At 35.6% G+C, this 27,891-nt stretch overlaps 1 protein-coding gene across 1 annotated transcript in view; it reads left to right on the forward strand.

The window, feature by feature from the left end:
• The window catches only part of LOC148946191 (uncharacterized), a 389,952-nt gene that overhangs the window by 308,089 nt on the left and 53,972 nt on the right, over positions 1-27,891 (forward strand). The window contains exons 10-11 of the mRNA XM_089097629.1: positions 19,705-19,870; positions 25,685-25,846. Of these exons, the coding sequence (XP_088953755.1) occupies positions 19,705-19,870; positions 25,685-25,846 (328 nt within the window). The remainder of the gene's footprint in view (positions 1-19,704; positions 19,871-25,684; positions 25,847-27,891) is intronic.

Genomic DNA, 27,891 nt, shown 5'->3' on the forward strand with positions numbered 1-27,891 from the left:
TGATTATAAGTCAACATTATTTTCTCCAAATCAGGAATCAGAGCAGCAGTACTTTTCAATATATCTTGAAATTAAAATTCGAATAATTCTTATCAATTGTTCAGCTAATGCTGCCTTGATTGGACTATGACTATGATAGAGCATTTTATTATATGTCAATAGCACCTTCTTTACATGAGGATTAGCAAATTCACTACCCAAATCCGTTTGAATCTTTTTATAACAATCCTGTTCAAGGATGATTTCAAGAGCTTTAGCAACTCCATCACCTCTATTTGACCGCAGTGGTAGTGCATAAGCATAGTGACTAAAATACTGATTGCAAGTGGAATATACTTGTATGGCTCATTTTGATGTCGCTGAATCCGATCTAGAGTCAAAAGATCTGGTTGTAATATTTGCAATAAGAAAAAGGCTTTAGTTTTTCGATAGTGACTACGATGAACTTAATGATCACAATGTAGTGTGTAAATTGATTCACTCTGTAAATACTCTGTCGCTAGCTTTTTCCTAGTCCAGTGGCTTGGGTAAGTGTGGTGGGTGAACTTAAACCCATTTAGCCAATATTCTCATAAACATATTTCAAATCTTCAAAAATTTTTACGTAAACACGTAGCGAAGTGACCACAGCCATTTTGCAAATGAACAGGCAAAGGTGAGGGTGATACATTGATTTTAATACGCCATTGCTTGAGTTCCCTACTCTTGTCAAATCATTACCACTTGGCGTGCTAGTATTTTCCAAAAATAATTTAAAAAGATCTTTTGATATTTGACTAAATTCCTTTAATCGTTTTAGAACATATGTATTGCCAATCAGACTAATGGAGATTTTTTTTTGTTTAAAAATTTATGCAAATGACTGTCAAATGATACAAGTCTTTTACGATTATTGATCAAATCTGATAATAGATCATGCAGAATGTAGGTCTTGCCATGGACTAAAATTTAATTCCCACCACAAGCATCCATTACAACATGGTCACTTTCAGTGAGATAATTCAAGAGTCATTTACACTGCTCACAGTAGTAATGAGGTATCAGGTCTGCAACACTTGTCAACACTTTAGACGGATCTTCTTCTTCCTCTTTTGGTGGTGGTGGTGGCGGTGCCAGTGTTGAATTTTGAGTCAATTCCTTTTTGTCATCAATGAAAGTTACCTGGACTGGTCTCTCGCGGTAGGATTTATGTTTATCGACTCGTCGAAATGCACTTTGAAGCAAAATTAGTTTTTCATCGTCGGCAATTGCTCATTGTTAATGAGCTTATTGAGATTGTTCTCGAAATGCTCCTTTGGTGGGAGGGAGAGTTGTATTGGAGTCAATTTGCAGGGTTTTTCCAGCTAGAGAAAACTGCTTGCAAATCCCGCAATCATCGGCAGTAGAAGTATAAAGAAGCTACCACCCGCTTGAAGAAGTCGTTTTCTTTTAAAGTCATTTCCTTTATTTTCGGTTGCTGCTGATAGGGCACGTACAAGTGACTGATGTTGCTTTTTCTGTTGCTTCTGGCAGTTGAACATTGCCTTCAGTTACATTTATACAAAGCACTGATATGAGATTAATGAATTCTCTGTCTACACCATGTTTGAGTATGGCCTTTCTAAGCCGTGGTTTTGAATTGCCTAGGACGGTGAATAAATATTGGTGTTCATGTAGTTTCTTCAGTGTCAGGATTGCAACTTACGACCTTTTTTACTGTTCACCGGCATATATACGGTAATTTCATTGTAACAAATTTCAGTGACTGCACGCAAGTTTTTGGGTGTATTCTGATTGAGGTCCAGTAGAATATAACCATAGGATTTATTTGTAGCCTGATCATATGCCGAGAGTAGAAATTTCGGTTCACCCAGATATATTTGCCTGTTTAATATATGAGGGAGCTGGAATCATGAACAGCAATATAGGATATAGTACGTACAATTTAAAACAAGTTTCCTCATACATTTGCATTGATGAAAGAGATTGCGCAGAACCAGGGTTAGGGAAATTTGTTTCTGATGAGATCAGACATTGAACAATTACAGCATCTCCTGACACAATTCTTCAATGGATTCTGCTAAATCAGCAACAATCAACCAAGAGTTTGAGTCTATATTATTAAATATGTCAATTCCCTGTATGAATTTTGTGTCTGGGACAATAGTTTTCATTTTATCGTAGGATTCATGCCAAACATTGTAGCAATTGTAAATATTTTTTGAATTTTCTAAAAACATTTTATTACGATTTTGAATTTTTTTTTTAAATGTTGTTTTGCCAGACATTGATGGTCCGCAAAGAAACGATCTAATTGGAGTTTAAAATTGATACATAGTCCCTTGCATCAATGTCAAGGTAAAACTGACTATAGAATGTATCTGTCCCTTGAATAAATAATAAAAATTCCCCAATGATCCGAGAACAATAAATATTTAAAGAATAATACCTGTTTTTTTATTTACAAATAAAAGGTACTACGAAAATAAATTAAAAAATCCATACATTTTTTATTTATAACAAAAAGGCACTACAAAAAAGTACTTATCACAATAATACTTAGAAAAGGGTCCCTTCTTACATCCAGAAGGGCGACGAGGCTAATAGTGGTGGCCAGCCGAAGGCCGGATCCCTCTCCCGGGCCGGTTAAGGGTGCAGGGCCAAGAAATTTTTTAAAACAATTTTATTTAAAAACCACTAACACATGACTCTACCTTGCTAAAAGAAAAAACATAGAAAATACTGCTGAGTTGAGGAAAAAAAGAACCCCTACCCATATATAAAAAAAGAATCCCGCACACAATCATCTACAATTGAATTTTTCCCCGCCTAGATGACGTCTATAGTCTTGACAGACACCTCGGTCTGAAGTTAAATAATGTCCGTGGTATAGCACCTGCACACCGTCCACACACGCATAAACTAAAACCGATACGGGTGACATTGAGTTTTCCCCCCTTTAACTATGTAGTTTTGAAATTTTAAAGAGTGAATCACCATTACTTTTGCTCTTGGAACTACACTACTTTCTACACAGTTTCTATAAACACTCATGTCGAAATCTTGACTCACATTGTGTCTAGGCACCCCCTTGCAGACTTTTTTGATTACCTCATTGTGTGTTTGCACACAGTACACCTTCGGTCCTGCAGGCACACCATTGGAAATTAAGTCACTCACTGTCTCGGATTTTAACAGTAGTAATTTATTTGGGGCCTGTCGCTTCAATAGCTCAACATAAAATAGAATCGTCTCAATTGGTAAAGTCCATTCAAGAGCTAATTTGCATACCCTTTTCCAAATCTTCTAAGAAATTCTCCGCATTAATTTTTAGCAAAAGTGAATCAGTATCCGCGTATTATACTTGAACTTGTTTCTCCCACGGCCATTGATTTCCAGATATATTGATTTTCAGGTAGTTGATTTCCAGATATAAAACATATTTTTAAGGAGGACACTCACCCACAACCCTCAGGGCAAGGATTATAAGTTATGCCCCGGGGGCATATAAGGTTTTTTTTGAAATCTTTCTCGTAGAAACTTGAAAAAGGGATCATTTGATTTGAAATTAAAAGGGCTAGTACCATTTTTAATAGTCAGGAGTTGTCATAGAAAGTTCAAAAAGAGCTCATTCGATTGAAAATTGGAGTGGCTATTGCCCTTTTTACTAGCCCCCCCCCCACGCCCATCATTCCCCCAAACACATCCAATCAAAATTTTGAGATAACCATTTTGTTCCGCTTAGATGATTTCCAGATAGAAAATATCTTTTTGAGGAGGACACTCCCCAACAACCCTCGGGGCAAGTGTTTTAAAGTATGCCCTGGGGGCATATAAGGTTTTTATAGAAGGTGTTGTCGTAGAAACTTCAAAAAAGGCTCTTTCGATTGGAAATTCAAAAGGCTAGTACCCTTTTCAATAGTCGAAAGTGATTGAAGGGCAACTAGCCCCCCCCACGCCCTTCATTCCCCCAAACACATCCAATCAAAATTTTGAGATAACCATTTTGTTCAGCTTAGTTGATTTCCTGATAGAAAATATCTTTTTGAGGAGGAAACTCCCCCACAACCTCGGAGCAAGGGTTTTAAGTTATGCCCTGGGGGCATATAAGGTTTTTATAGAAGGCGTTGTCGTAGAAACTTCAAAAAAGGCTCATTCAATTGGAAATTCAAAGGGCTATTGTCCTTTTTAATAGTCGAAAGTGATTGGAGGGCAATTAGGCCCCCCCCCCCAACGCCCATCATCCCCCCAAACACATCTAATCAAAATTTGGAGATAGCCATTTTGTTCAGCGTAGTTGTTTTCCAGATAGAAAATATTTTTTGAGGAGAACACTACCCCACAACCCTCGGGGCAAGGGTTTAAAGTTGTGCCCTTGGGGCATATAAGGTTTTTATAGAAGGCGTTTTCATAGAAACTTCAAAAAAGGCTCATTTGATTGGAAATTTAAAGGGCTAGCGCCTTTTTTAATAGTTGAAAGTGATTGGACGGTAACTAACCCCCCTCTCACGCCCACCTTACCATAGGCAGCGCGCGAGCGCTGCCTAAGTAAAGAATGATGTGAGCACAATGCGTTTTTGGTTTTTTCTCCATACCCGGGCACTTTGTATCGAAGGAGTTGTCGTAGAAACTTCGAAAAGGGCTCATCCGATTGGAAATTGGAGTGGCTAGTGCCCTTTTTGATAGTCGAAAGTGATTGGAGGGCAACTAGTGTATCTTATGCAAGGCTCATTCGATTGGAAATTCAAAGGGCTAGTGCCCTTTATAATAGTTGAAAGTGATTGGAGGGCCACTAGCCCCCCCCCTCCCCCTCCCATCATTACCCCAAACACATCCACACAAAAATTTGACATAGATAATTTGTTCAGCGTAGTTATTTTCCAGATATAAAATAAGTTTTTGAGGAGGACACTCCCCCACAACCCTCGGGGCAAGGGTTTTAAGTTATCCCCTGGGGGCATATAAGTTTTTTTTATAGAAGTCAATGTCATATGAAACTTCAAAAAAGGCTCATTTGATTGGAAATTAAAAAGGCTAGTACCCTTTTAATAGTTGAAAGTGATTAGACGGTAACTAACCCCTCTCTCACGCCCGCCTTTTCATAGGCAGCGCGCTAGCGCTGCCCAAGTAAAGAACGATGGGGGCACAATGTGTTTTTTTTTTGTTTTGTTTTTTTCTCCACACCCGGGCACCTCGTATCGAAAGAATCGTCGTAGAAACTTCGAAAAGGGATCATTCAATTGGAAATTGGAGTGGCTAGTGCCCTTTTTAATAGTCAAAAGTGATTGGAGGGCAATTAGTCCCCCCCCCTCCACGCCCCTCATTCCCCCAAACACATCCAATCAAAATTTTGAGATAGCCATTTTGTTCAGCGTAGTTGTTTCCCAGATAGAAAATATATTTTTGAGGACAACACTCCCCTACAACCCTCGGAACAAGGATTTTAAGTTATCCCCTGGGGGCATATAAAGTTTTTATAGAAGGCGTTGTCATAGAAACTTCAAACAAGGCTCATTTGATTGGAAATTCAAAGGGCTAATGCCCTTTTTAATAGTTGAAAGTGATTAAACGGTAACTAACTCCCCTCTCACGCCCACCTTTTCGTAGGCAGTGCGGTAGCGCTGCCTAAATAAAGAATGATGTACACAATCTGTTGTTTTTTGGGGTTTTTTTTCTCCATACCCGGGCACGTCTTATCGAAGGAGTCGTCGTAGAAACTTCAAAAAGAGCTCACTCGATTGGAAATTGGAGTGGCTAGCGCCCTTTTGAATATTCGAAAGCTATTGGAGGGCAACTAGCCCCCCCACCCACGCCCGTCATTCCCCCAAACACATCCAATCAAAATTTTGAGATAGCCATTTTGTTCAGCGTAGTTGATTTTCAGATAGAAAATATGTTTTTGAGGAGGACACTCATCCACAACCCTCATGGCAAGGGTTTTAAGTTATGTCCTGGGGGCATATAAGGTTTTTATAGAAGGCGTTGTCGTAAAAACTTCAAAACAGGCTCATTCGATTGGAAATTCAAAGGGCTAGTACCCGTTTTAATAGTCAAAAGTGATTGGAGGGGATCTAGCCCCTGCCCCACGCCCATTATGCTCCCAAACACATCCAATTAAAATTTTGAGATAGTCATTTTGTTCAGCTTAGTTGATTTCCAGATAGAAAACACGTTTTTGAGGAGGACACTCCCCAATAACCTTCAGGGCAAGGGTATTAAGTTATATCCTGTGATACATAAGGCTTTTATAGAAGGCATTGTCATAGAAACTTCAAAAGGGCTCATTTGATTGGAAATTCAAAGCGCTAGTGCCCTTTTTAATAGTTGAAAGTGACTAGAGAGCAACTATCCCCCCCCATGTCCATCATTCCCCCAAACACATCCGAACCAAATTTTAAGATTTCCATTTTATTCAGCGTAGTTGATTTCCAGAGAGAAAATACTCTTTCCAGGACGACAATCCCACAAAACCCTCAGGGCAAGGTATTTAAGTTATGCCCAGGGCGCATTAAATGTTTTTATAGATGGCGTTGTCGTAGAAACTTCAAAAAAAGCTCATTCGATGGGAAATTCAAGTGGCTATTGCCCTTTTTAATAGTCGAAACTGATTGGAGGGCAACTAGGCCCCCCCCCTCCCGACACCCATCATTCCCCCAAACACATCCAATAAAAATTTTGTGATAGCCATTTTGTTCAGCGTAGTTGATTTAAAGATAGAAAATATGTTTTACAGGAGGATACTCCGCCACAGCCCTCAGGGCAAGGGTTTAAAGTTATGCCCTGGGGGCATATAAGGTTTTTATAGAAGACGTTGACATAAAAACTTCAGAAAAGGGCTCATTTTATTTTAAATTCAAAGGACTAGTGCCCTTTTTAATAGTCGAAAGTGATTAGTAATATTTTTGTTGTTGTTGTTGTTTAGACCAGGGCACTTTGTATCGAAGGAATTGTCGTGGGAACTTCAAAAGGGGCTCATTCTATTGAAAATAGAAAGGGCGGATGCCCTTTTTAATAGTCAAACGTGATTGGAGGGCAGCTAATCCCCCTTCCACTCCCACCCTCCCATTTTCCCATTATGTTTAAAAAATAAATGTTTCCTCAAGATTAAATCAAAATGCACTGTGATAATACTAATTCCCAATAAGGTATCTCAGCAGTATCCCAAGAACGACTGAGGGTATTATGTTCAAACTTTCGAGGCTACTTCTGCTCTTAAAATTTAACCAAATTAAAATAGTGTAAGTGTATCAAAGCAATCAAAGAAATTAATCAGATTTTTTGCAAATGGTATCAAGTTTTTCATTTTAGGTCCACTAGAGGAGGTATGAAACTAAGTTAAACAGTATTATTTGTGTCCAGATTTTTAAAATGGTGTATGTTGTTAAAAATTGCTGAAAATTTTTCTCCAGCATACAAATAGCAGGCCAAACTATAAAGTCTTAAAAAAAAAAAAAAATAAAGTGTTATTTTGATTTTCCCTGAAAAGACTATGTCAATATAAAACGAACAGAAATTATTTAAAAAAACTTTTTTCCACAAAATAAGTTTTTCAAAGAAAAGTAAAGAACTCCACTAAACAAAAAATTAGCAGAAATAAAATCAAATAATCTACCAAGCTCGAAACTACCACAAATCAGCATCGATAAATAAATGAAACCCAAAACGAACAGAAATTAAAATAAATAACAGAGTCAAACTCAAAACGAGCAGAAATTAACACAAGTTGGGCGCAAAACCCCTATGCCTTCCCAAGGCCAGAACAAAATTTGCAAAAATATAAATGTTTTTACTTTTATAACTTTAATAAATCAAATAATTTTAACATTTTGATTACTAAATATCAGTAGATGTATATTAAACTGACAATGCACATTCATTTGTATTTTTTTCAGTAAATTGAAAATTTCGTTCTGGCCTTGGGAAGGCATAGGGATTTTGCGCCCAACTCATGTTAATTTCTGCTCGTTTTGAGCTTGACTCGGTTATTTATTTTAATTTTTTTTCGTTTTAGGTTTCATTTATTTATCTATGCTGATTTGTGGTAGTTATGAGCTTGGTAGATTATTTGATTTTATGTTTGCTCATTTTTTGTTTAATAGAGTTCTTTACTTTTTTAAAAACTTATTTTATTGAAAAAGTTTTTTTAATTAATCTTCATAAAGGAAGTTATGCCCAAGGCTTAAATCGACCAACAGAACAAGAAGCACTATTGGTCAACAACCTCGAGCAAAAATAGCCCCTGAATGAGGGTGCTTTTGTTTAACTTCAATTTCTATTTTCACTTCAAGTAGTTATTTTTTATTTTTTGAAATTTTTAATTCCCACCTACTCTCCTCTCGGTGACTTTCAAAATTTCAAAAGTAGTTATTTTTATTAAGGGTAATTTGTTTTGTAGTGGTCGAAGCATTTAGAGGGGGGATTCTCGTAGATGACTTTTGTAAAATCTTAAGTTGTTTCTTATAAGGAATTAGCTTGGTCAAACTGTTATGACCAATGGAGCGATAAACACCACTGGTGACCAACCTCCGACCACAAGTTCCCCATGACGAGAGTGTTCCTAACTTTATTTGTGAATTCACTATACCACTACCCTTTTCCCTTTTTTCATTGAGGTTATTTTCGTATGGAAACTACTACATTGGACCTTGGGGCAAATAGAAGAACAAACAATATTTGCTTTAATCACCAACCACAAGCTCCCACGAATGAGGGTACTTCTTTAACCTTTAATTCCTTAAATTCACTTATATCACTATTTAGATGATAACATTGATTTGGAGGATTCACTGGAATACTTTTACTATCATGTCTTTGGATATGGAGGATGGGGTCAAGCTTACTGGCTAGAAGTATGGCCTGGGAAACTTTTTATTATTATACTCCACCACACTCCCAGTCGGCCGGCAAACACCCCAGCTTTTTTTTTATTGAATTCAGGCTGATTAGGTTGATGTTGCGCGGGTAAACTTTATATTGAAGTATACTAGGTGAGCCAAATTTATACCATTCCTTTTCAGTATGATATTTTTTCTCTAGCATGCTATCAGCATACTAGAGCCTATTGGACACAAATTCTCCTTCCGTCATGGGTGAATTTTTATTTGCGTTTAACTTAAAAGTTATTCAAATCTTTACTTTGAACAGAGAGTTTTTGAATTATTTTTACTTATTAGACTCTATTACAAGAAACTTTTTGATCTTGCACTAACTAGGCGTATTTCCATCTATCAGGGTTTTTTAACCGCTCTACCCGACTGTGTAGTGACTTTTTCCTCGCTTTAACGCGGTTTATTCTTTTCAGGCTTTGCTAGCGGTATAATATCAACATTCTTGTATTGCTTTAATAGGAAATTTTGACCTTTTAACTTAGCCTCCTTTGCATGTGCCGCCGCTGAGGCTGGTTTTGATTTCCCTGTGTCCATGGGTTCCTCCTGGTCTGATTCGCTGTCAGACTCTGTGGAATTAATTTCGGATGATTCAGCATTAGGGCCTTTAGGGGTGGTACTTTGCAATTTTTGTGTGGAACCTGCCCGCCCTTTATAGATTTCCTCTCCTCTGGAGGTAGAAGGTTTATTTCCTAATTCCTCTTGTTGAATTCTTGACTCGGGAGAATTGAAAGATTCTTGAGAGCTCTGAGAGGAATCAAATATTTTTGCGGGGTATCTTCATTGTTCTAATGTCATGTCCTTAAAGGGATGAGGCATTTTCTGTACCATAGTTCCTCTCCATGAAGACCATTCCTTGGGCTTAACTTTGAATACGGTTCTGTCTTAGTCCTATCTGGAAAAATTGGGTTTTCGGGGAAAGTGTATAATCTAATTTTTAAGAACTCTCCGAGGACGAGCCTTTTGGACTCCCTGGCGTTTGTATTTTGATTGGTGTTATGGACTTGCTTTTTGGGACCACTAGATTTTTTATGGTTAAGAATTCATTGAAGTTATCCTCATCACTATCATTTTCAAAGTGACCCTGACTGAAATCAATGGGTTTTAATTCTGCTAACCTTGACAGAGGTGGATTATTTTCCGCGTCTGATGAATCAGTAGTCGTGGGATGCGATACCCATCCTTCTGGAAACTTGGCTCTCTTTATTCGACTAACGTGAGCCTTATAGGTTCTCCCAGTATCAGGGCTTGCAATTTTAAAGGTGAAACCATTATTATATTTTTTGGATATTCTGTAAGGACCGCAATATCTATTTGAAAATTTTTTGCCTTCGGTTTTTGCTTCATTCTTTAGATAAATGCAGTCTCCTACTTGAAATTTTTTTCTCCCTTGACATTTGGTAAGTTTTTTCTTTCTTGACTTATTTGTGACCCAAGGTCAAATATCCCTAGATCCGGAGAAAATAAAATGTGATGAAAACCTGAGACCCCCACGAACCATTATGAGGAATTCTAGGTTTGACTGGTTACTTCAGAAAATTCAAACGTAGTTACGCCCAAATTGCAAAACCGCTAACGGAATTAACCAAAGGGAACCCCCAAAATACTGCCCGGACTCAGGAAGCCCAAACTTCCTTAAATTTTCTGCAGAAGGCACTCATCTCTGAGCCAATAATGTCGTTGCCTGATTTCGATAACGGACATTTCGTTGTCACAACGGATGACTCTGAAAAAGAAAATTGGGGCAATTATTTCCCGAATTATAAACGGTAGAAAGAGAGTCACATGCTACTCAAGTCAAACCTTATTCCAGGGTGAGAGCATCTTCCACCACACGACTAGAATTACTCTCCGTAATCCACCACTTGAATAAATTTAGGCATTATTTAGTAGGTCAAAAATATAAGCTACGCTCCGACCATAAAAGCTTGCAGTACTTGCGCATATTAAAAAACCCACGGAAATTCTAGCTAAATGAACAATGAAGATTCAAGACCTAGATTATGAACTTGAATATTTGAAGGGTAAACAAAATGCCCCCTGTGATTACTTGAGCAGATTCCCTGAAAATATCCCGTCGTATACCTAATTAGAAGAAATCAATGCAATCAACCCTAAGAGTAAATGCGAATACATGAAAATTAAAGTTAAAATTAGAACAGATGAAATCGAGAATAACCACTGTCCCTTATCTTTAGTAAACATGAAAAGGAACCAGAATAAGGACGAAATGTGTCTAGCACTTATTAACTATTTTGTGCATGATGACAAATTACCTAGTAAATTCAAAACCCTCAGAAGAGAAATAGATAATGTTTATTATGATTTAGACGAAAGAATCCTTTGCAGGATTGTAACGAGCAAAAATTTATAAATTAAACTTCAATAATTCCCGTATTACCCCTAAACTTAGTAACCCCTGCTTTCAAATACTTTCATTCGGATACAGAAGGAAACTTAGGAATAATAAAAACTTTTCACAAATTAATACAATTTTTTCGTCCCGTCCTTTGACTAAACTTAAGGAATTTATAAATGGATGCGAATCATGCAACCTGAAAAAAAATCCCTAAGCTTATTCGAACCCCCCAAATGGGAAGAACCCCAGTAGCAAGATTCCCATTTGACATTATATCACTTGAATTGTATGGAACTAGCGGAGGCTTACCGGTTTCTAACAGGGGTCATACTTGTTTCCTCTCAGTTCTAGACCATTTGTCGGGATTTACATTCGCAAAAGCTTTACAAAATCAAGGCGCACACGCCACAAGCAAGGCGTTGGCTAAATTGTTCTAGAGTTTTGGAATACCAAATACGGTCATAAGTAATAATAGAAGCAACTTTGTTTCCAAGGTAACTAAGGATTTAATTTGTTTCCTTAATATAGAGAAATTATTAGCTTCGCCTTATTACCCACAAGTCAATGGTAAAATAGAAAATCGACAAAAAATATTTTCAAATGTCTTGAGTACTTAAACAAAAGATAATAGGAACGACTGGGACCAATTCCTACCATATTTAACCAACATAATCAATAGTGCATATTCAGAAATAACCAAAGAAAGTTTTTTTTATATTACTTGGCCGTGATTTCAAAATATCTTATGAATATGCTATATAGTCCAGGCAGTGTTACAATACTACAGATGATTAGAAACAGGAGCTCCTATATATAATGAGAAAAACTTACAAGATAGTTAGACAAGAATTAGAAAAATCTAAACTAAGCCAAGAAAGTAAAAACTTACCCAATATTAAGGTAGAAATATATTTCAAAGTAGGAGAGTTCGTTTACCTAAAGGATGAAGCGAAAACCGAAGGCAAAAAACTGTCAAATAGATATTGCGGTCCGTACAGAATATCCAAAAAATATGATAATGGTTTCATATTTAAAATTGCAAGCCCTGATACTTGGAGAACTTATAAGGCCCACGTTAACTCAAATAAAGAGAGCAAAGTTTCCAGAAAGATGGGGGTCGTGACCCATGACTACTGACTCATCAGACGCGGAAAATAATCTGCCTCAGTCGATTTTAGCAGAATTACAACCGTTTAATTTAAAAAATTGTCACTTTGAAAATAATAGTAATGAGTATAACTTAAATTAATTCTTAACGATGAAAAATCTAGTGGTCCCAAAAAGCAAGTCCAGAACACCAATCAAAATACAAACGCCAGGGAGTCCAAAAGACTCGTCCTCGGAGAGTTGGGAAGTAATAGATTATACTCTTTCCCCGAAAACCCAATCTTTTCCAGATAGGATTTCTACGCCCTCTTCCATCCCCCAAAAACATTTCCAGATGACATGGTTTCACCAGCAACCCCAATAGTGAGCCCCATATCATTACAGGATGAATTAAATAGAGAAATAAAATCTTCAGGTAACACAACAAAGAAAACTCCTTTAAAGGACCCAAATAGGAAAAATTTGCGAGAGGCCATGGATTTAACAAACTTCCCTATAAAAACAAGGCAGATTACATTGCCTTGGAACCCCCAAACTCCTGTAGACGTCCATTCAGGATAGGACTACAACATAACCGTATCCAAAGTTAAGCCCAAAGAATGGACATTATGGAGAGGAACTCTGATACAGAAAATGCCTTCTCCCCCTGAGGACATGGCATTTAAACAGTGGAGATACCCCGCAAAAATATTTGATTCCTCATAGAGCTCTCAAGAATCTTTCAACTCTCCCGAGTCAAGAATTCATCAAGAGGAATTAGGAAATAAACCTTCTACTTCCAGAGGAGAAGAAATCTATGAAGGGCAGGCAGGTTCCACACCAAAGGTGCAAAGCACCACCCCTAAAGAACCTATTGCTGAATCATCCCAGACTAGTTCCACAGAGTCTGACAGCGAATCAGACCAGGAGGAACCCAAGGACACAAGGAAATCAAAACCATGCTCAGCGGCATCATATGCAAAGGAGGCTAAGTAAAAATGTCAAAAGTTCCTAAAAAAGCAATACAAAAAGTTTGATCTTATATCGCTAGCAAAGCCAGAAAAGAATAAACCACGTGAAAGAGAGGTAAAAGTCAACACACAGTCGGGTAGAACGGTTGAAAAAACCTGATAGATGGAAATACGCCTAGTTAGTGCAAGGTCAAAAAGTTTCTTGTAATAGAGTCTAATAAATATCAATAATTCAAAAACTCTCTGTTCAAAGTAGAGGTTTCAATAACTTATAAGTTAAACCCAAATAAAAATTCACCTATGGTGGAATGGGAATTTGTGTCCAATAGGCTCTAGTATGTTGATAGCATGTTAGAGAAAAAACATCATTCTGAAAGGCATGGTATAAAGTTGACTCACCTAGTATACTTCGATATAAAGTTTACCCGCGCAACATCAACCTAATCAGCCCAAGTTGAATCAAAAGAAGCTGAGGTTTTTGCCGGCCGAATGGGAGTGTGGTGGAGAATAATAATAAAAAGTTTCTCAGGCCATGCCTCTAGCCAGTATGCTTGACCCCATCCTGAATATCCAAAGACATGATAGTAAAAGTATTCCAGTGAATCCTCCAAATCCATGTTGTCGACTAAATAGTGATATAAGTATATTTAAAGAATTAAAGGTTAAAGAGGCACCCTCATTCGCAGTAGCTTGTGGTTGGCGATTGAAGCAAATATTGTTTGTTGTTCTGTTTGCCCCAAGGACAAATCTTGTAGTTTCCATACGAAACTAACCTCACTGAAAAAAGGGAGGAGGGTAGTGGTGTAGTGAATTCACAAATAAAGTTAGGAACGCTCTCGTCATGAGGGGCTTGTGGTCGGAGGTTGGTCACCAGTGGTGTTTATCGCCCCATTTGTCATAAAAGTATGACCAAGCATATCCCTTATGAAAAACAACTTATACTTTTACAAAAAGTGATCTACGAAAATCCCCCCCTAAATACTTCGACCACTAGCAAAAAACCCTTAATAAAAATAACTACTTGAAGTGAAACTAGAAATTGAAGTTAAACAAAAGCAACCTCAGTCAGGGGGTGTTTTTGATCGAGGTTGTTGACCAATAGTGTTTTTTGCTCTGTCGGTCGATTCAGTCCTTGTGCATAATTTCCTTTATGAAGATCAACTTGTACAAAGAAAAACAAAGACAGATATATACGGGAAATCAAAAATCCGCCACGAAAGTAATTATACTGATTTAATGAGCAATGAAAACCCTACTGAATTACTTCAGCCACTTATAAATTATTTCTACTTAACATAGTCACCACTAGAATAAAACTGCATAGTCGTTAAGTAATCGTTTTTAGATCATGACAAAAGTGAATATCGGCACCAAACTTGACAAAATCTGCAAAAGAAAATTATTTAGTTGAAAGGATGAAATGAGGTTTAGAGTTAAACTAATCCCAAACCTTTACAGATAAATTATCTAGCTGGAATCACGGGCCATGTTGTTCCAGGGGATACCTTAATAACAGTTGGATAGAAGCCCCTGAAAAAAGAAGCCCCCAAACTAGGACTGTAAGGCCTCTCCTCCAAAACCGGGTACTATTTTTTTTGCCGGCATTACAATTATGGAACAATTGTTCCTGAGAAGCTTAAGGCTTTTAGAAGCCATTGCTCAGCAGTGATACTACTCTTACCAATAGAAATAGTTACCTCGGTAAACTTCAAGAACTTCATGGTTTACATACGAGAATGCAAGAGATCAAAAAAGAGCTTAAAGACCATCGAACCAGAGCAGTAGTATCTGCATCAGTGTCATTCCAAAGGACTCTAATCCCCAAACAAAACAAACTTCAAAACTTACAGCAAGAATTCAATTACCTGGAGTGGCAGAGAGAAATAATCAAACTCCGACAAGAAAACCTGGAAAAAACATCTTGAAGAAAACACAATAGAGATAGATGAAGAGTTACAGAAACAGAGAGAATTTTGCTCAAGCCTAGAGAAAGGAATTGCAATCGTACATACAGTCAAAGTTAACTTTCCGTGCAACCCACGCGTGGAGAGTATAATAAGGAACAATTATAGCTGTGGATTACAGGGGAAGGTACAATTCCCTATCATAGATTTACAGACTACATCTACCAAAAATGCCTTTCCAATTTGAATAAACCCCCTTCAAAAGCCATGTGGTCCGTCAGTCAGATAGAAAACCATGTTGGTCAACATACCTTAAAGTCCACTCATATATTAGTGGAGGGAAAGTGTCAAAATGTCAATGAAACGTAACCCACCATCCCTTAATTAAGAAGATACCAACTACCGACACGGTACAATGCAAAGAGAGATAATATTTCTTTCATGATTTTTAACCTAATTGAAGGAAGCTAGAGTCTTACAAATTTGCAAAAATATATAATACTAATCAACTAATTGTGCGAAATCACGTTAAAATAGATGAGTAATAAACCATGTTATTTTTTTATGAGTTTAATTAATAAAATCAAAAATGGATAATTAATAAACCTAGCTGTTGGTTTCAAATTTTTCACAATGTAGTGAAGTGTTTTTTTTTTTTTTTTTAAGAATAAATTTTTCCGTATCGCAGACACTTTTGAAAAAAAAGCTAAAATTAGCTTTATCGGGAACTACAGATAGCCAATTCCATGAGCTTTGCTATATATTATTGTCTACTAATGAGAAAGTTTATTTTAAAGACCACACGGATGTATGTAGCAATACTGATGATAATGTTTGTTATTTACACAAAGATGTCGTAAAGTATTGTCGTAGTTAATTTCAGGTGGAATAATTTGTTGCTTACAGGCCTGGATCTTGTTAGTTTCCCTGACAATAAAGGTATTGTTGACCCTTGATTATGAAAGGACCCTGAGCCCATAAAGAAGAAACCCAAAGGATATACAGAATGCTATATTTTATTGGATCTCCACGTCTTCAAACCGTGCAGAACTTAAGCATTGAACTCTCTGACACTATTCAAGCCCAAGTAAAAAGGGAGAACATTATTAAAGGAGTGGGTATAGAGGTCCTCACTCGTTCATGTCATATTCAGTCCCCATCTCTCTAAGTATCGTTTTTTTACAACTGTCCGGCTATGACGCTGCAATATATGTTCCTTAAACAGCATGGACGTGCGTGAACAATACAGGCATGAAAATTTATAGTAAATCAAGACTACATATTTAACCAAACAATCTACCTCATGTTTTAACTAAATAATTTAGAATTTAATGTAGTATTAGACAAGCTTTAAAGTTCATTTAACATATGACAAGCGCCGCAATATATGCCAAAGTGTATATTAAAGTTTTGGCTTGAATTTAATATTGTATTAGTAAATTTGACAATATCATTTTTCTAATTGTTACGAATCTGAATTCATTATTATATTAATTGATTTGATAGTATCAGTGTATTTACCTACAACTGATTTGCCTAATAATAATTGCCGTTAAGTCAGCCTAATTATGGTATATACTATCACTTTTTGTGTATTGTAGTCTTACTTACAAAGAACATGTGATTCTGCCTAGGTATTGTTATTCCAGGAATTGTAGTGACCTAATGGAGGTCAATCGTTATGAATATACAATCCAGCACAGATACACCCTAGTAGCATCTATCTTCATCATTCATCAGTCAACTAAGATTACTGACAAGCAAGAGCCCAGACGAAAGTCTTGTGACGATGATGGCACTTACTACAACCTACTAACAGGTAACACTGCCTCGATGAACCCCGTCAACCAGCAATTCATAAAACTGTATAACATCCGTTGAATAACTATCTTGAGAACCCCATCGACCTGCATGTTATAAAACTGTAAAACAATTCCCAAAATAACTATCTTGAGAACTCCATCGACCTGCAAGTCTAAGACTGTATAACAGCTCTCGAATAGATATATTAAGAACGCCATCAACCTGCATGTCGTGAAACTGTAAAACGATTCCTTAACTATCTTGAGAACAATATCGACCGGTAAGTCGTAAAACTGCATAGCATCCATCAAATAACAACCCTGAGAATCATATCGACCGGCATGTCGTGAAACTTTAAAACGATTTTCAAAATAACTATCTTGAAAACCGATTCACCAGCATGTCATAATCGTACGTAACCATATTCTTCGATGAATTCCGTTCACCGGCAAGTCGTAAAACTGCATAATATCCGTCGAATAACTACCTTGAGAACCTCATTGGCCAGCATGTCGTATAGCTGCGTAACTATAATTTTCGATAAACCCCATCGATCTGCATGCCGTAAAATTGCAAAATTACCCGTAAAGTGACAATAATCGACAGAACCCTACCACTGGTATGTCATAAAACTAAAAGATTGTTCCAGAGTGATTATCTTGAAGACCCAACAATTAAATTCTGAAGACCCAAAGTAGTCCTAGTGATTCACCCCTCGAGAATTACGTACCTTAACCAGGAATCAAAGACAACACGTTAAAAAGACCCCAAGATAAAGTTTCGCCCCTTTTGTAAGTATAACCGTTAAGTCCAATAGGATTAAATAGAAACCAACCCATTGGCAACGATAAAAAGAGCCACGCACGAACAATTTTAGATGGGAAAAACAAACTGCAAGTGTTTTAAAAATTTCCCAAAAATAAAGTACCCAAAAGGAAACCCAGCTGAACAGTTAAAAAATTAATCTCACTAATAAACCCCTCGACGATTATATACATTAAGAACAGATAAAAGACAAGATGTAGAAACAGACTATAAGATTAAGTTTCGATCCATCTGCAAAATATTAGTGTCATGCCTTATGATAAGTTAAAACCACGCCTGAACAATTTTATATGGGAAACCCAAACTGTAAGTGTTTTAAAATGTTTCCCAAAGATATAGTGCCCAAATGGGCACCCAAGAAAAAAAACCCATAAACAGTTAAACCATCAGACACAAACCTAGTGAAAGCCGATGATCAAACAACAGAGTTTGTGAGTACGATAGAGACATGTAGAGTGGTGAAATAGTTGTGAATTTACATGAATCAATTAATAACTCTAATAACTTATTAATCGTGTTCGCAGAGAAGTGAAACAAGTGACATTTTTATTGTTACTACCAGTGAAAATGTTACACCTAGTTGTCGCATTTATTAACTCGCCCATATAATGTATTACAGGTAATTACTTGGCTTAAAAAAAAACCTGTCTTCCTAATTAAGTAACTGAAATAAATGAGCACTCGAACAAGGTTTAGACCTTACTCATCCATCCAATCACCTAGGACTAAAGAGTGTATCCAATCCGATAATCCGAACATTAAATCCAAAATAGAGGAAAATCAGCACTAATATATGTTGCTATTTACTTAGATAGATTGATGTTTAGAATTTACTGCCATATAATATTAATTTAGAGCCAGGTGAAGGTATAATTATTTCGTATATTTAGCGTCAGGTGGAAGTATAATTTCAGTATTACATGAAGAAAAGCCTATTTTCCATCGATATGATTATTATTATATTACGTGAAGAAATAATAGTTAGCAGTAGTAGGAGAACATAGTATCAAACATGTAAAATAATAGCATAGCAGGTGAAGGCATGTTCAGTATTAGGAAAACAGAGAAAACATCAAAAAGTCGTATAGTGTCTAGATTGTAACCATTGAGAAACTTCAGTCTGGTGAAGGTACCTTAGAGAAAAAATAATAAGAAATGTAATACCAGTATAAGAACAACAAAGTGCCATTTTTTACCAAGAGGCTTCCTGAAGCCAGCTGGATATGGGAGGTTGAATAAATTACCCTATTATCCCTTTTGGTTCTTGTTAAGTGTAATATATTTTTCTTTTTTCAAATCAACCTCTCCAAATCTTCAATAAATATCTTATAAATTTTATGAGACGGGGAAAAGTATTTGGGTGAAAAAAACACTAATGCATTGACTCTGGTATACAAAGTTACGTTTTCCTTTAGTCTTTAAACCCTTTATGAAAATTCTTAGCTTTTGAGAGGTCAATCCCCCTCTTTTTACAAATAATTAAAAACATATATCTGTATTGCCTAACTTTGATTAGACTTTAAAATAAAATTATGTATACATTTTCAACTGGAATAATTTGGTCCCTGAGTCCAATTTTGTTGCCGTGTAAATTCAAGAAAAATATATAAGTAATAATAACTTTATAAGTCTATTTGATGGAAACCAATATTTTTTCTTAAGCTTTATTGATTTTTCTTCATGTCAACACATGGATAAGAGATACGGTTTATGCTTTTTTCGTTAGGAATCAAGATTCCAAACTTTTTTCCAGCATCATTGCATATTTCAAGATCGTGTTAGTTTATTAAACACAATATTTAGTATTAACTAGTATATATGTTTCTATAGTTTGGTGAAGTTGATAGGAATCTGATTTGAAAATGAAAACTAATATTTTTATACGGTTGTAGATTTTCATTTGCTGTTAAAAATCTCGAAATCCTAGTTACAAATGTCTTAGAAAGAACACTGGAAAAGCAGCTGAATCTTCAGGAGCTCAATTTAGCCCTTGCATTTTACAAAAGATTCTTTTCAAGACACCGAGTAAAAGTAGCGATGCTCAAGAGCGTTCGAAAGGTACCATATTTTCTCTTATGTTATCGTGAAAATTTTCTTTTTGTTTGGCCTCCTAAGCCATCATAGCACTTATTAGCGAGTATATCCCGTAAATTGTTTTTATAAACACTTTATTTATTTTTCAATTTCAAACACCTAGTGACTAAGCATATAGACTATTCATCCATAAGTTAGAAACTTATTTAAAAACATTATAACTTGCGACTAAATATAGATGAAAGTACTTAAAACAAACTAGAGACTTTCAAAAGGGCTTTAAACTTAACTCATTTGGGTTTTCTATACCAGCAAAACTCCTACTCCGTCTTGTTTAAGGCTTAAAATATGAGACCAAAAAATTGCTTGGATCATTATATTATTATAAAAGATTAAAAACAAATTTTATCTAAAAAATTCCAAAGAAAAAAAAAATCCGCACAAAGTAAAAAAAGAGAAACCTAAAAAGTAAACCAGCAGTTCCCTTGCTTATCAACATAAGCCCTTGCTTTTTCCTTTTTCCACAATCAGCAGCAAAGGTTCTCAAAAGACTGATTCCGAAAACTATGACGAAAAGTTAACATGTGTGTGATTTCCTAATATGTATGCATAATACACTGATTCCCAAAGTGGCTGCTGCCGCCCCCCAGGGAGCGCTGCAGGAAACCAGAGGAGTGGTGATGAGCACACGTGCATTTGGCGGGAAATGATTAGCTGTATGGGGCAGTAAAACCGTAAAAGAAAAAAGAAAATAATTAGGGAAATGGTAACACTTATAACACATTTATAAATAAAACAAAAAATATAAGTAATGTTAGGACTTATAAATTTATTCATTTGTTAGCATATTTTTGGTGTTAATTTTTCTTCACATTAGTTTATTTTCACTTATTGTAACTTAACGAATTTATAAATCGACTTAATTTTGATGGAATGATTTTTTTCCGATACGTTTGATGATTTATTTATTAAAATAATGATCATTACCAAAATCAGTCCTTTACTCATTTATTCCTCTCCTAACAGATACAATAATATTTATATCCCTTATTAATTGCTATTAAAATAAATAAGAAATCCAGGGGGCACTGGGTAATATTTTTTCTGGAAAGGGGGGTGGTAGTTCAAATAAGTTTATGAATCTCTAGTATAATATATATTTGACAATCTTTGATGAATCATTTGACCCAGTTAGGTCATCCAAACACGCATGCACCCACTTATTTTGGAGGTGGGCCAGAAAAAAGGAAGAAAACGGACAACACGTAAACAAACAATTTATAGAACAAATATGAGAAATTTTATAGACACTTGTAGATTTCTAAGTATTTGTAGGAAGGGCTTGTTGCAGTGGCTATAATAAGTGACTGTTAAAAATTAATAAAAACATTTTACAGCCGAATATCACAGCAGAGCTAAATACTCAAAAGCAAAAAAACTAAAATGTAGGATATATCCTGCTCTCCGCATGTCAAAAATACATAAAATAGCCCCTTGGAAGTCACTAGATAAGACGTATTATTATTTTTTTGTAATATTATCATTAACTCAGATAGCAACAGACATAAACTAGGATGCTAATCAAATGTATTACACTATATTTTTTTTTAATCTTGTTACAGGAAGAACACTTCTTTTTTAGATCTATTTAAAAAACTTTTTCCATAAAATAAGTTCTTAAAGAAAATAAAGAACTCTTATAAACCAAAAATGAGCAGAAATAAAATCAAACAATTTACCGAGCGTAAAATTATCACATATCACCATTTTAGTTTGTTCTCCATTTGAATGTTGGCTTTGGGTGATGCTTGGTAAGTCATACATTTTCTTTCTTTTTTATCTATTTACAAATTATGTACAAATGCAGTTACATATTATTTTTTTGTTGTTTTTATTTGTTATCGGTTGCCTGGTAATACGAGCTAGACTCTCAGCCTGGCCATATTGTAGTTGTATTTAGTTTGTAAATAATAGAACCTGAACCTGAAATAGATAAATCAAACCCACAATGAACAGAAATTACAATAAATTGCCCGAGTCAAACCTAAAAGGACAAGAAATTAACATGAGTAGGGCTGACAGCCTCATGCCGTTTCAAGACCAGAGCATAATCTGTACTTTACCGAAAAAAATACATTTTAAACGGTTCAACTTTTTTAACTTCAATAAATCAGAATTGTTAAGACTTTAAGGAATTTATTGGAATTAATGCAATTTTTTCAGTAGACTGCAAATTGTTTCCTGGTCTTGAGAAGGCATGGGGGTCGTCAGCCTTACTCATGTTAATTTCTGCTCGTTTGGAGTTTGACTCCGCCATCAATTGTAATTTCTGTTCGTTTTGAGTTTCATTAATTTATTGATTGTGATTTTTGGTAGTTCTGTGCTTGGTAGATTATTCAATTTTATTTCTACTCATTTTTCAATAACATACACTATATGTAAGCAATGAACGAATTGCCTAACTTGAAGCCCTTATCCTGAGGGTTGTAGGGGATTCGACATTCCCAAAAGTATAAATACTGGACCTTCAACAATGCTGAAGAAACTAGAGGTCTTAAAATTTTGATTGGATGTTTGTTTTGGAAAAATGATAGGTGGAGGGTGACTGGTGGCTCTTAAATCCCTTTTGATTCTTAAAAAGGGTACTATAACCTCAAATTTTTCAACTAGATAAGCCCTATCCAAAGTTTTTACGACTAGGTATTCCATTAAAACCTTATATGCCCCCAGGGCATAACTTACAACCTTTTCGCCAGTGCTCTTGCAAGTTGTGCCAACACTGGAGGCTTTCTTGTGACCTTTGGACTATTTTTTACAAAATGGTTATCTCACAATTTCGATCAGATACGATTGAGGATTAGAGGGCGTCAAGGGGGGGGGGCTAGCTGTCTTCTATCACTTTTTACTCTTAGAAGGGAGCTAAGACTTTCAATTTCCAATTAAATGAGCCTCCTCTAAAGTTTATACGACCACCCCTTCTTAAAAACCTTATCAAACAGTTCGTGGTAATGAACTGTAAGTAAGGAGTGATCCGGCTCAAAGGTAACCGAAACTCTAAAAATCTATTGGTATCTTTTGATAACAATAGATACATCAAAAGAATTAGATTTTAATGCTGATTTCAAATATATAAATTTCATCAAGTTTAGTCTTACCTATCAAAAGCTACGCGCCTGAGAAAATTTGGCGGATTTTAGAAAAAGAGGAAAAGATCCCCTGAAAGCTTTAGAACCTTAATGAAAATCACACCATCATATTCAGCGTATAAAAGAACCCTGTAGAGGTTTCAAGCACCTATCTAAGAAAATGTGAAATTTTGCATTTTATGCCAGAATAAATTGATTTTTTTTCCCAGGGGTGATCGTATTGACCCAGTGGTCCTAGAATATCGTGGGAGGGCTCATTGGAACGGAAATTAAAAGTTCTAGTGCCCTTTTTAAGTGACCAAAAAAATGGAGGGCAACTAGGCCCCCTCCCACGCTAATTTTTTTCCCAAAGTCATCCGATCAAAATTTTGACATAGCCATTTTGTCCAGCATGGTCGAAAATATGATAACTATGTCTTTTAGTATGACTTAATCCCCCAAAGTCCCCAGGGGAGGGCTGAAAGTTATGAACTTTACTCAATGTTAACATACAGTATTGGTTATTCGGAAGTATACAGACGTTTTCAGGGGGATTTTTTCTGGTAGGTTGGGGGGGGGGGTCGGGGGTTATATGGGAGGATCTTTCCATGAAGGAAGTTTTCATGGGGGAAGGGACATTGCAATGAAGGGGGCGCTGGATTTCCCATCATTATCAAAGATAAGGATCAGAAATTAAATATAAAAAAAACAAGTTTTTCAACTAAAAGTAAGGAGCAACATCAAAACTTAAAGCGCACAGAAAATACTACGTATATGATTGGGTTCACCCCTGAATCAATACCTTGCTCTTTACGCCGAAGATTTTTTAGTACTTTCATAAGAGTTATTCGTTCTAATTAAGGACCTTTGTGATTAAGGGGTCATTTTTAAAGAATTGGAACAAAATTCAAAATTCAGCTTAATGAGCGAGGTATTGACTAGGGGGCGAACCCCCTAATATACGTATTAAAAATATATGAATATAGAAGTTCGTTATATAAGTTATTTCGTAAGTTACGTATATTTATTACTAATAAAAACGTTCGTAAATAAAATTAAACAAGTTTCGAGAAAGTCATTTAACCAAATAAAAGTAAAATTAATATGCAAATTTTGTTTTAATTATTCATGTACGGTGAGCCAAAATCAAAACCTGCATTAATTTAAAACATTCAAAAATTAAATGAAAAAAAACAAGTTTTTTTAAATTGAAAGTAAGGAACGATGTTAAAACTTAAAACGAACATAAATTGTTCCGTATATGATCGGGGCTGTCCCCTCCTCAACGCCTCGCTATTTACTATAAAGTTTTTTATTTTTTAAAAAAAATAGTGTTGTTAGAAAGTCAAACTTTAGCGTAAAGAGCGAGGCGTTGAGGAGGGGACAGCCCCTTTCATATACGGAATAATTTCTGTTCGTTTTAAGTTTTAACGTCGTTCCTTACTTTCAGTTAAAAAAAACTCGTTTTTTTTATTTAATATGCCTACGGGGCATAACTTACAACACTTACCTCCAGGTTCTGAGGGGTTGTTTCGACCCGGGAGGCCTTGTTGTATGATCTTAGACAATTTTGAAGAAAATGGCCATCTCAATATTTTTATCTGATACATTTGGGAAAAAATGGACGGAAAAGAGGGGGGGGGATTAGTTACCCTCCTATCACTTTTACTGATAAAACGGAAACTAGGACTTCTGATTTCGAATTGAATGAACCACCTCTGAAGCTTATATTAAAACCGCTTCAAAAAAAACCTTAAATGTTAACAATGGGCAACTAGAACAAATTATAGCCCTTTCCTCGAGGGCCGTGTAGGGGGGGTGTTATTCCCAAGGACATAATTACTGGACCTTTCAAATAGGCTGAAAAAAATGGATATCTTAAAACTTTGATTGGGTGCGTTCGGAGAAATGATGGGCGTGTGGGAGGGAGGGGACTGGTTGTCCTCCAATCACTTCTGACTATCAAAGGGCACTAGAAATCGCAATTTCCATTCGAATGAGTCCCTTTTGAAGTATCTACGATAACTGCTTCTATACGAAGTGCCCTGATCTTAAAAAAACGAAAAAATAATACATTGTACCAACAGCGTTCTTTACTTAGGCAGCGTTATTGCGCTGTCTAAGATGGTGCAGTCTACCACTGTATACTGTAGCGTCTTCTCTTTTCAAATATGATACACATTTCATACCACGTGTACTTGCTCTGAGCAAAAACGTCACAAACTTAGTTTAGTTGCTAGTGGTCGGATAACAAAAAAACAAGTTTTTCCATACGCTTCTCGTGATGTGTACATCGGAATCACGCGTGCACAAAGGAGAAGTATGAATCTTGTTTGGTTTAAACTGTGTTTCACTTTTTTTTTTTTTTTTTTTACGGAGAGTATAGCCTTTGTCGATACTGTATTATATTCTCTCTACTGTGCAGCCTACTAAAAAGGATAAGACAACCAACGGGTAATTAATACGTCAAAACAACAGTTAAAGAAGATGGCATTAAAAGGCAAATTGCTTGCAATACAGGTTAAGAATAGATCAAAAGATTGTCAATCACAAGGTGAACAAACAGTATAGAACTCTTACAATCATTTTTTCAAAGTTTTTATTTTCCACACAGGAATTCTTAAACTCTAATCCTCTTTTTGACTCGTGGCATATAATTTTTTGATCTGTATGTTTTGCTGAATGTTAAAACTAACGGAACATTTCTTGAAAGGTGTATGACATGGCTGAAAATGAAGTGCAAGAGATTCTCAAGGCAGCTGAAGATGGCGAATTCTATCAACGTGACGAAGATCTTGGCCAATACGTTTCTGAGGAGACAAGACATGCTTTTGTTGTAAAAAGCGCTATTAATCAGATAGAAAACGTTTCAAAGGTGTGTAACGAACTCTCAATTTAGCCCCATTGTAGATTAAACAATTTAAAATACTTATATTGATTTTGACTAAAAAGGAAACGACAAAGTTTTAAAAAATTGTCAACGCTATTATGCTCCTCTTATAAATTTTATAAAATATCTTCAACATTTGTCATTTTCCCAGCTACAAAGCTACGGCTTACAATATTCCTGGAGATTTTTACTTTTAGCTCTTTGTTAAGTTTAGATTTTTTACGTTTAAATATAGAGCTTGTTTGTTTTTTCTTTCTTTTTTTTCTTCTATATAAATAATGGAATATTTTTAAGATTTAAGGTGTTCAAGCAAAGCAAAGAAAGAATATAAGATATATTTCTGAGTTTAAAAGACCCAAATAATAAAAAATTCCTATTACTTAAAAATTCTGAATAATAAGATAAAAAGGTAATACAAAACCAATTTATTATTTTGGAAATTTCATCGAGACAAACTCTGCAAAACCATGCGTTTCTACAATTTTCTCTTTTTTTGTACCAAATTAGCAGATAAATGTCTTATATTTTATTTTCATGTTTTCGCTGTATGGTTGAGAGTAAGGATGTAGTCCCTTTTTTATTTCGTCGCATTGCTGACATGTTGCGTAAGTTAGCTTCCAGTTCCGTCTTATGTTGCAAACCCCTTAGATTCCTATGTTGCAAACCCAGAAACATTCCAATGAAATGCAGGTAGAGGAACGAACAGTCAAGATCCCACTTAGAGTTTGTTATTTTTATTGGAAGACTTTAATTCCCAAGTAAGTACACATATGGATAGATGAAAACCTAATCTTATTAAATTTAGATGAGGGAAGGAAAACAAAGATGCAAAAAGACTTTTTGGTTAAAAGACGTCGTTAAACGGACAATAGGCCACATATAAGTGCATTTATTGATGCTCAAAGTAAACACTACCATTTAGTTTATCTAGAATTAATTCAAAGTAGAAATTAAGAAAAAATATCTAGCCCAAAGGTGGTTACACCGTCAATAGATTGCGGGATGAGAAATTGAGAGGAAATTTCTAAAAGCAGTTATATGAAACTACAGAAATCAGAATTTGATTAAGCAGAACATGCATGGAACAATCTTATGAAAATAGTTTATGAAATAATAGAAGATGTTTTAGGGAAGAAGGATAAGAAAGCAGCTTTGAGTTTTTTGCAAATCCCTTTTTCCTTGCTAGAACAGAGAAAGGGTTTCGAGTTTTCTGAGACAAGACAAGACAAGATCTTTTATTGACAAAATACATAATAAATAATTTTCTAAACTGGTCGACGGGGAGCAGGGCTCGATGTGTCAGCCATAAACAGACGTAAGAAAACGGCGAAATAAGAAATAAAGGATATCATTAAAAAAAAAACATACAAGGTAGGAGATGACAGAGGAGGCCACCCAAGCGCGAGAACGCCACAAAAAAAATCATATAAATATTTATTATTCATCAATGCCAACATCTAGACAAAGAACTATTTTTGAAATATTTTTTCAAGAACTGTTTTTTCAAAGAAAATCGGCTCTTGAAACTTGTGAAACATTTCTACTAAATTAAGTTTATTTACAATATGAGGAATCTGGTATCTGATTGAGAATCTAGCTCTTTCTGATTTAATTGGGGGAAGGATGAGATGAGATGAGATGACTTTTATTTTAAACAAAAATTACATCATACTTAACTGGCACTTACCACATTTTTTAAATAACATTATCAAAAAACGTAGAAATGGTAAGAAGGTATGACATTTTATTAAGCCACTATTGTGGCTTGAGCAGCGTCGCAAAATCTTTTATCATAAACCAAACTCATCCAATCTTCCTACTCTTTTCATACCATTCAATACTATTCAACTCTCCCAAATAAAAAAAATAAATAAATAAATAGAAAAAAAATATATTTACCAAACAACAATCAAAAATATTTAATTCCCACCCAACAAAAACTTTTTTAATCTAATTTTAAACTGAGACTGGTTTTCTGACTCCCTAATGAAACCATTCCACAAATTAACTGCATAATTTCTAATTACAAA

This window comes from Artemia sp. Qi Xiang Cuo, chromosome 12 (genome assembly GCF_049724085.1).
Source record: "Artemia sp. Qi Xiang Cuo chromosome 12, ASM4972408v1, whole genome shotgun sequence".
NCBI classification, from domain to species: domain Eukaryota; kingdom Metazoa; phylum Arthropoda; class Branchiopoda; order Anostraca; family Artemiidae; genus Artemia; species Artemia sp. Qi Xiang Cuo.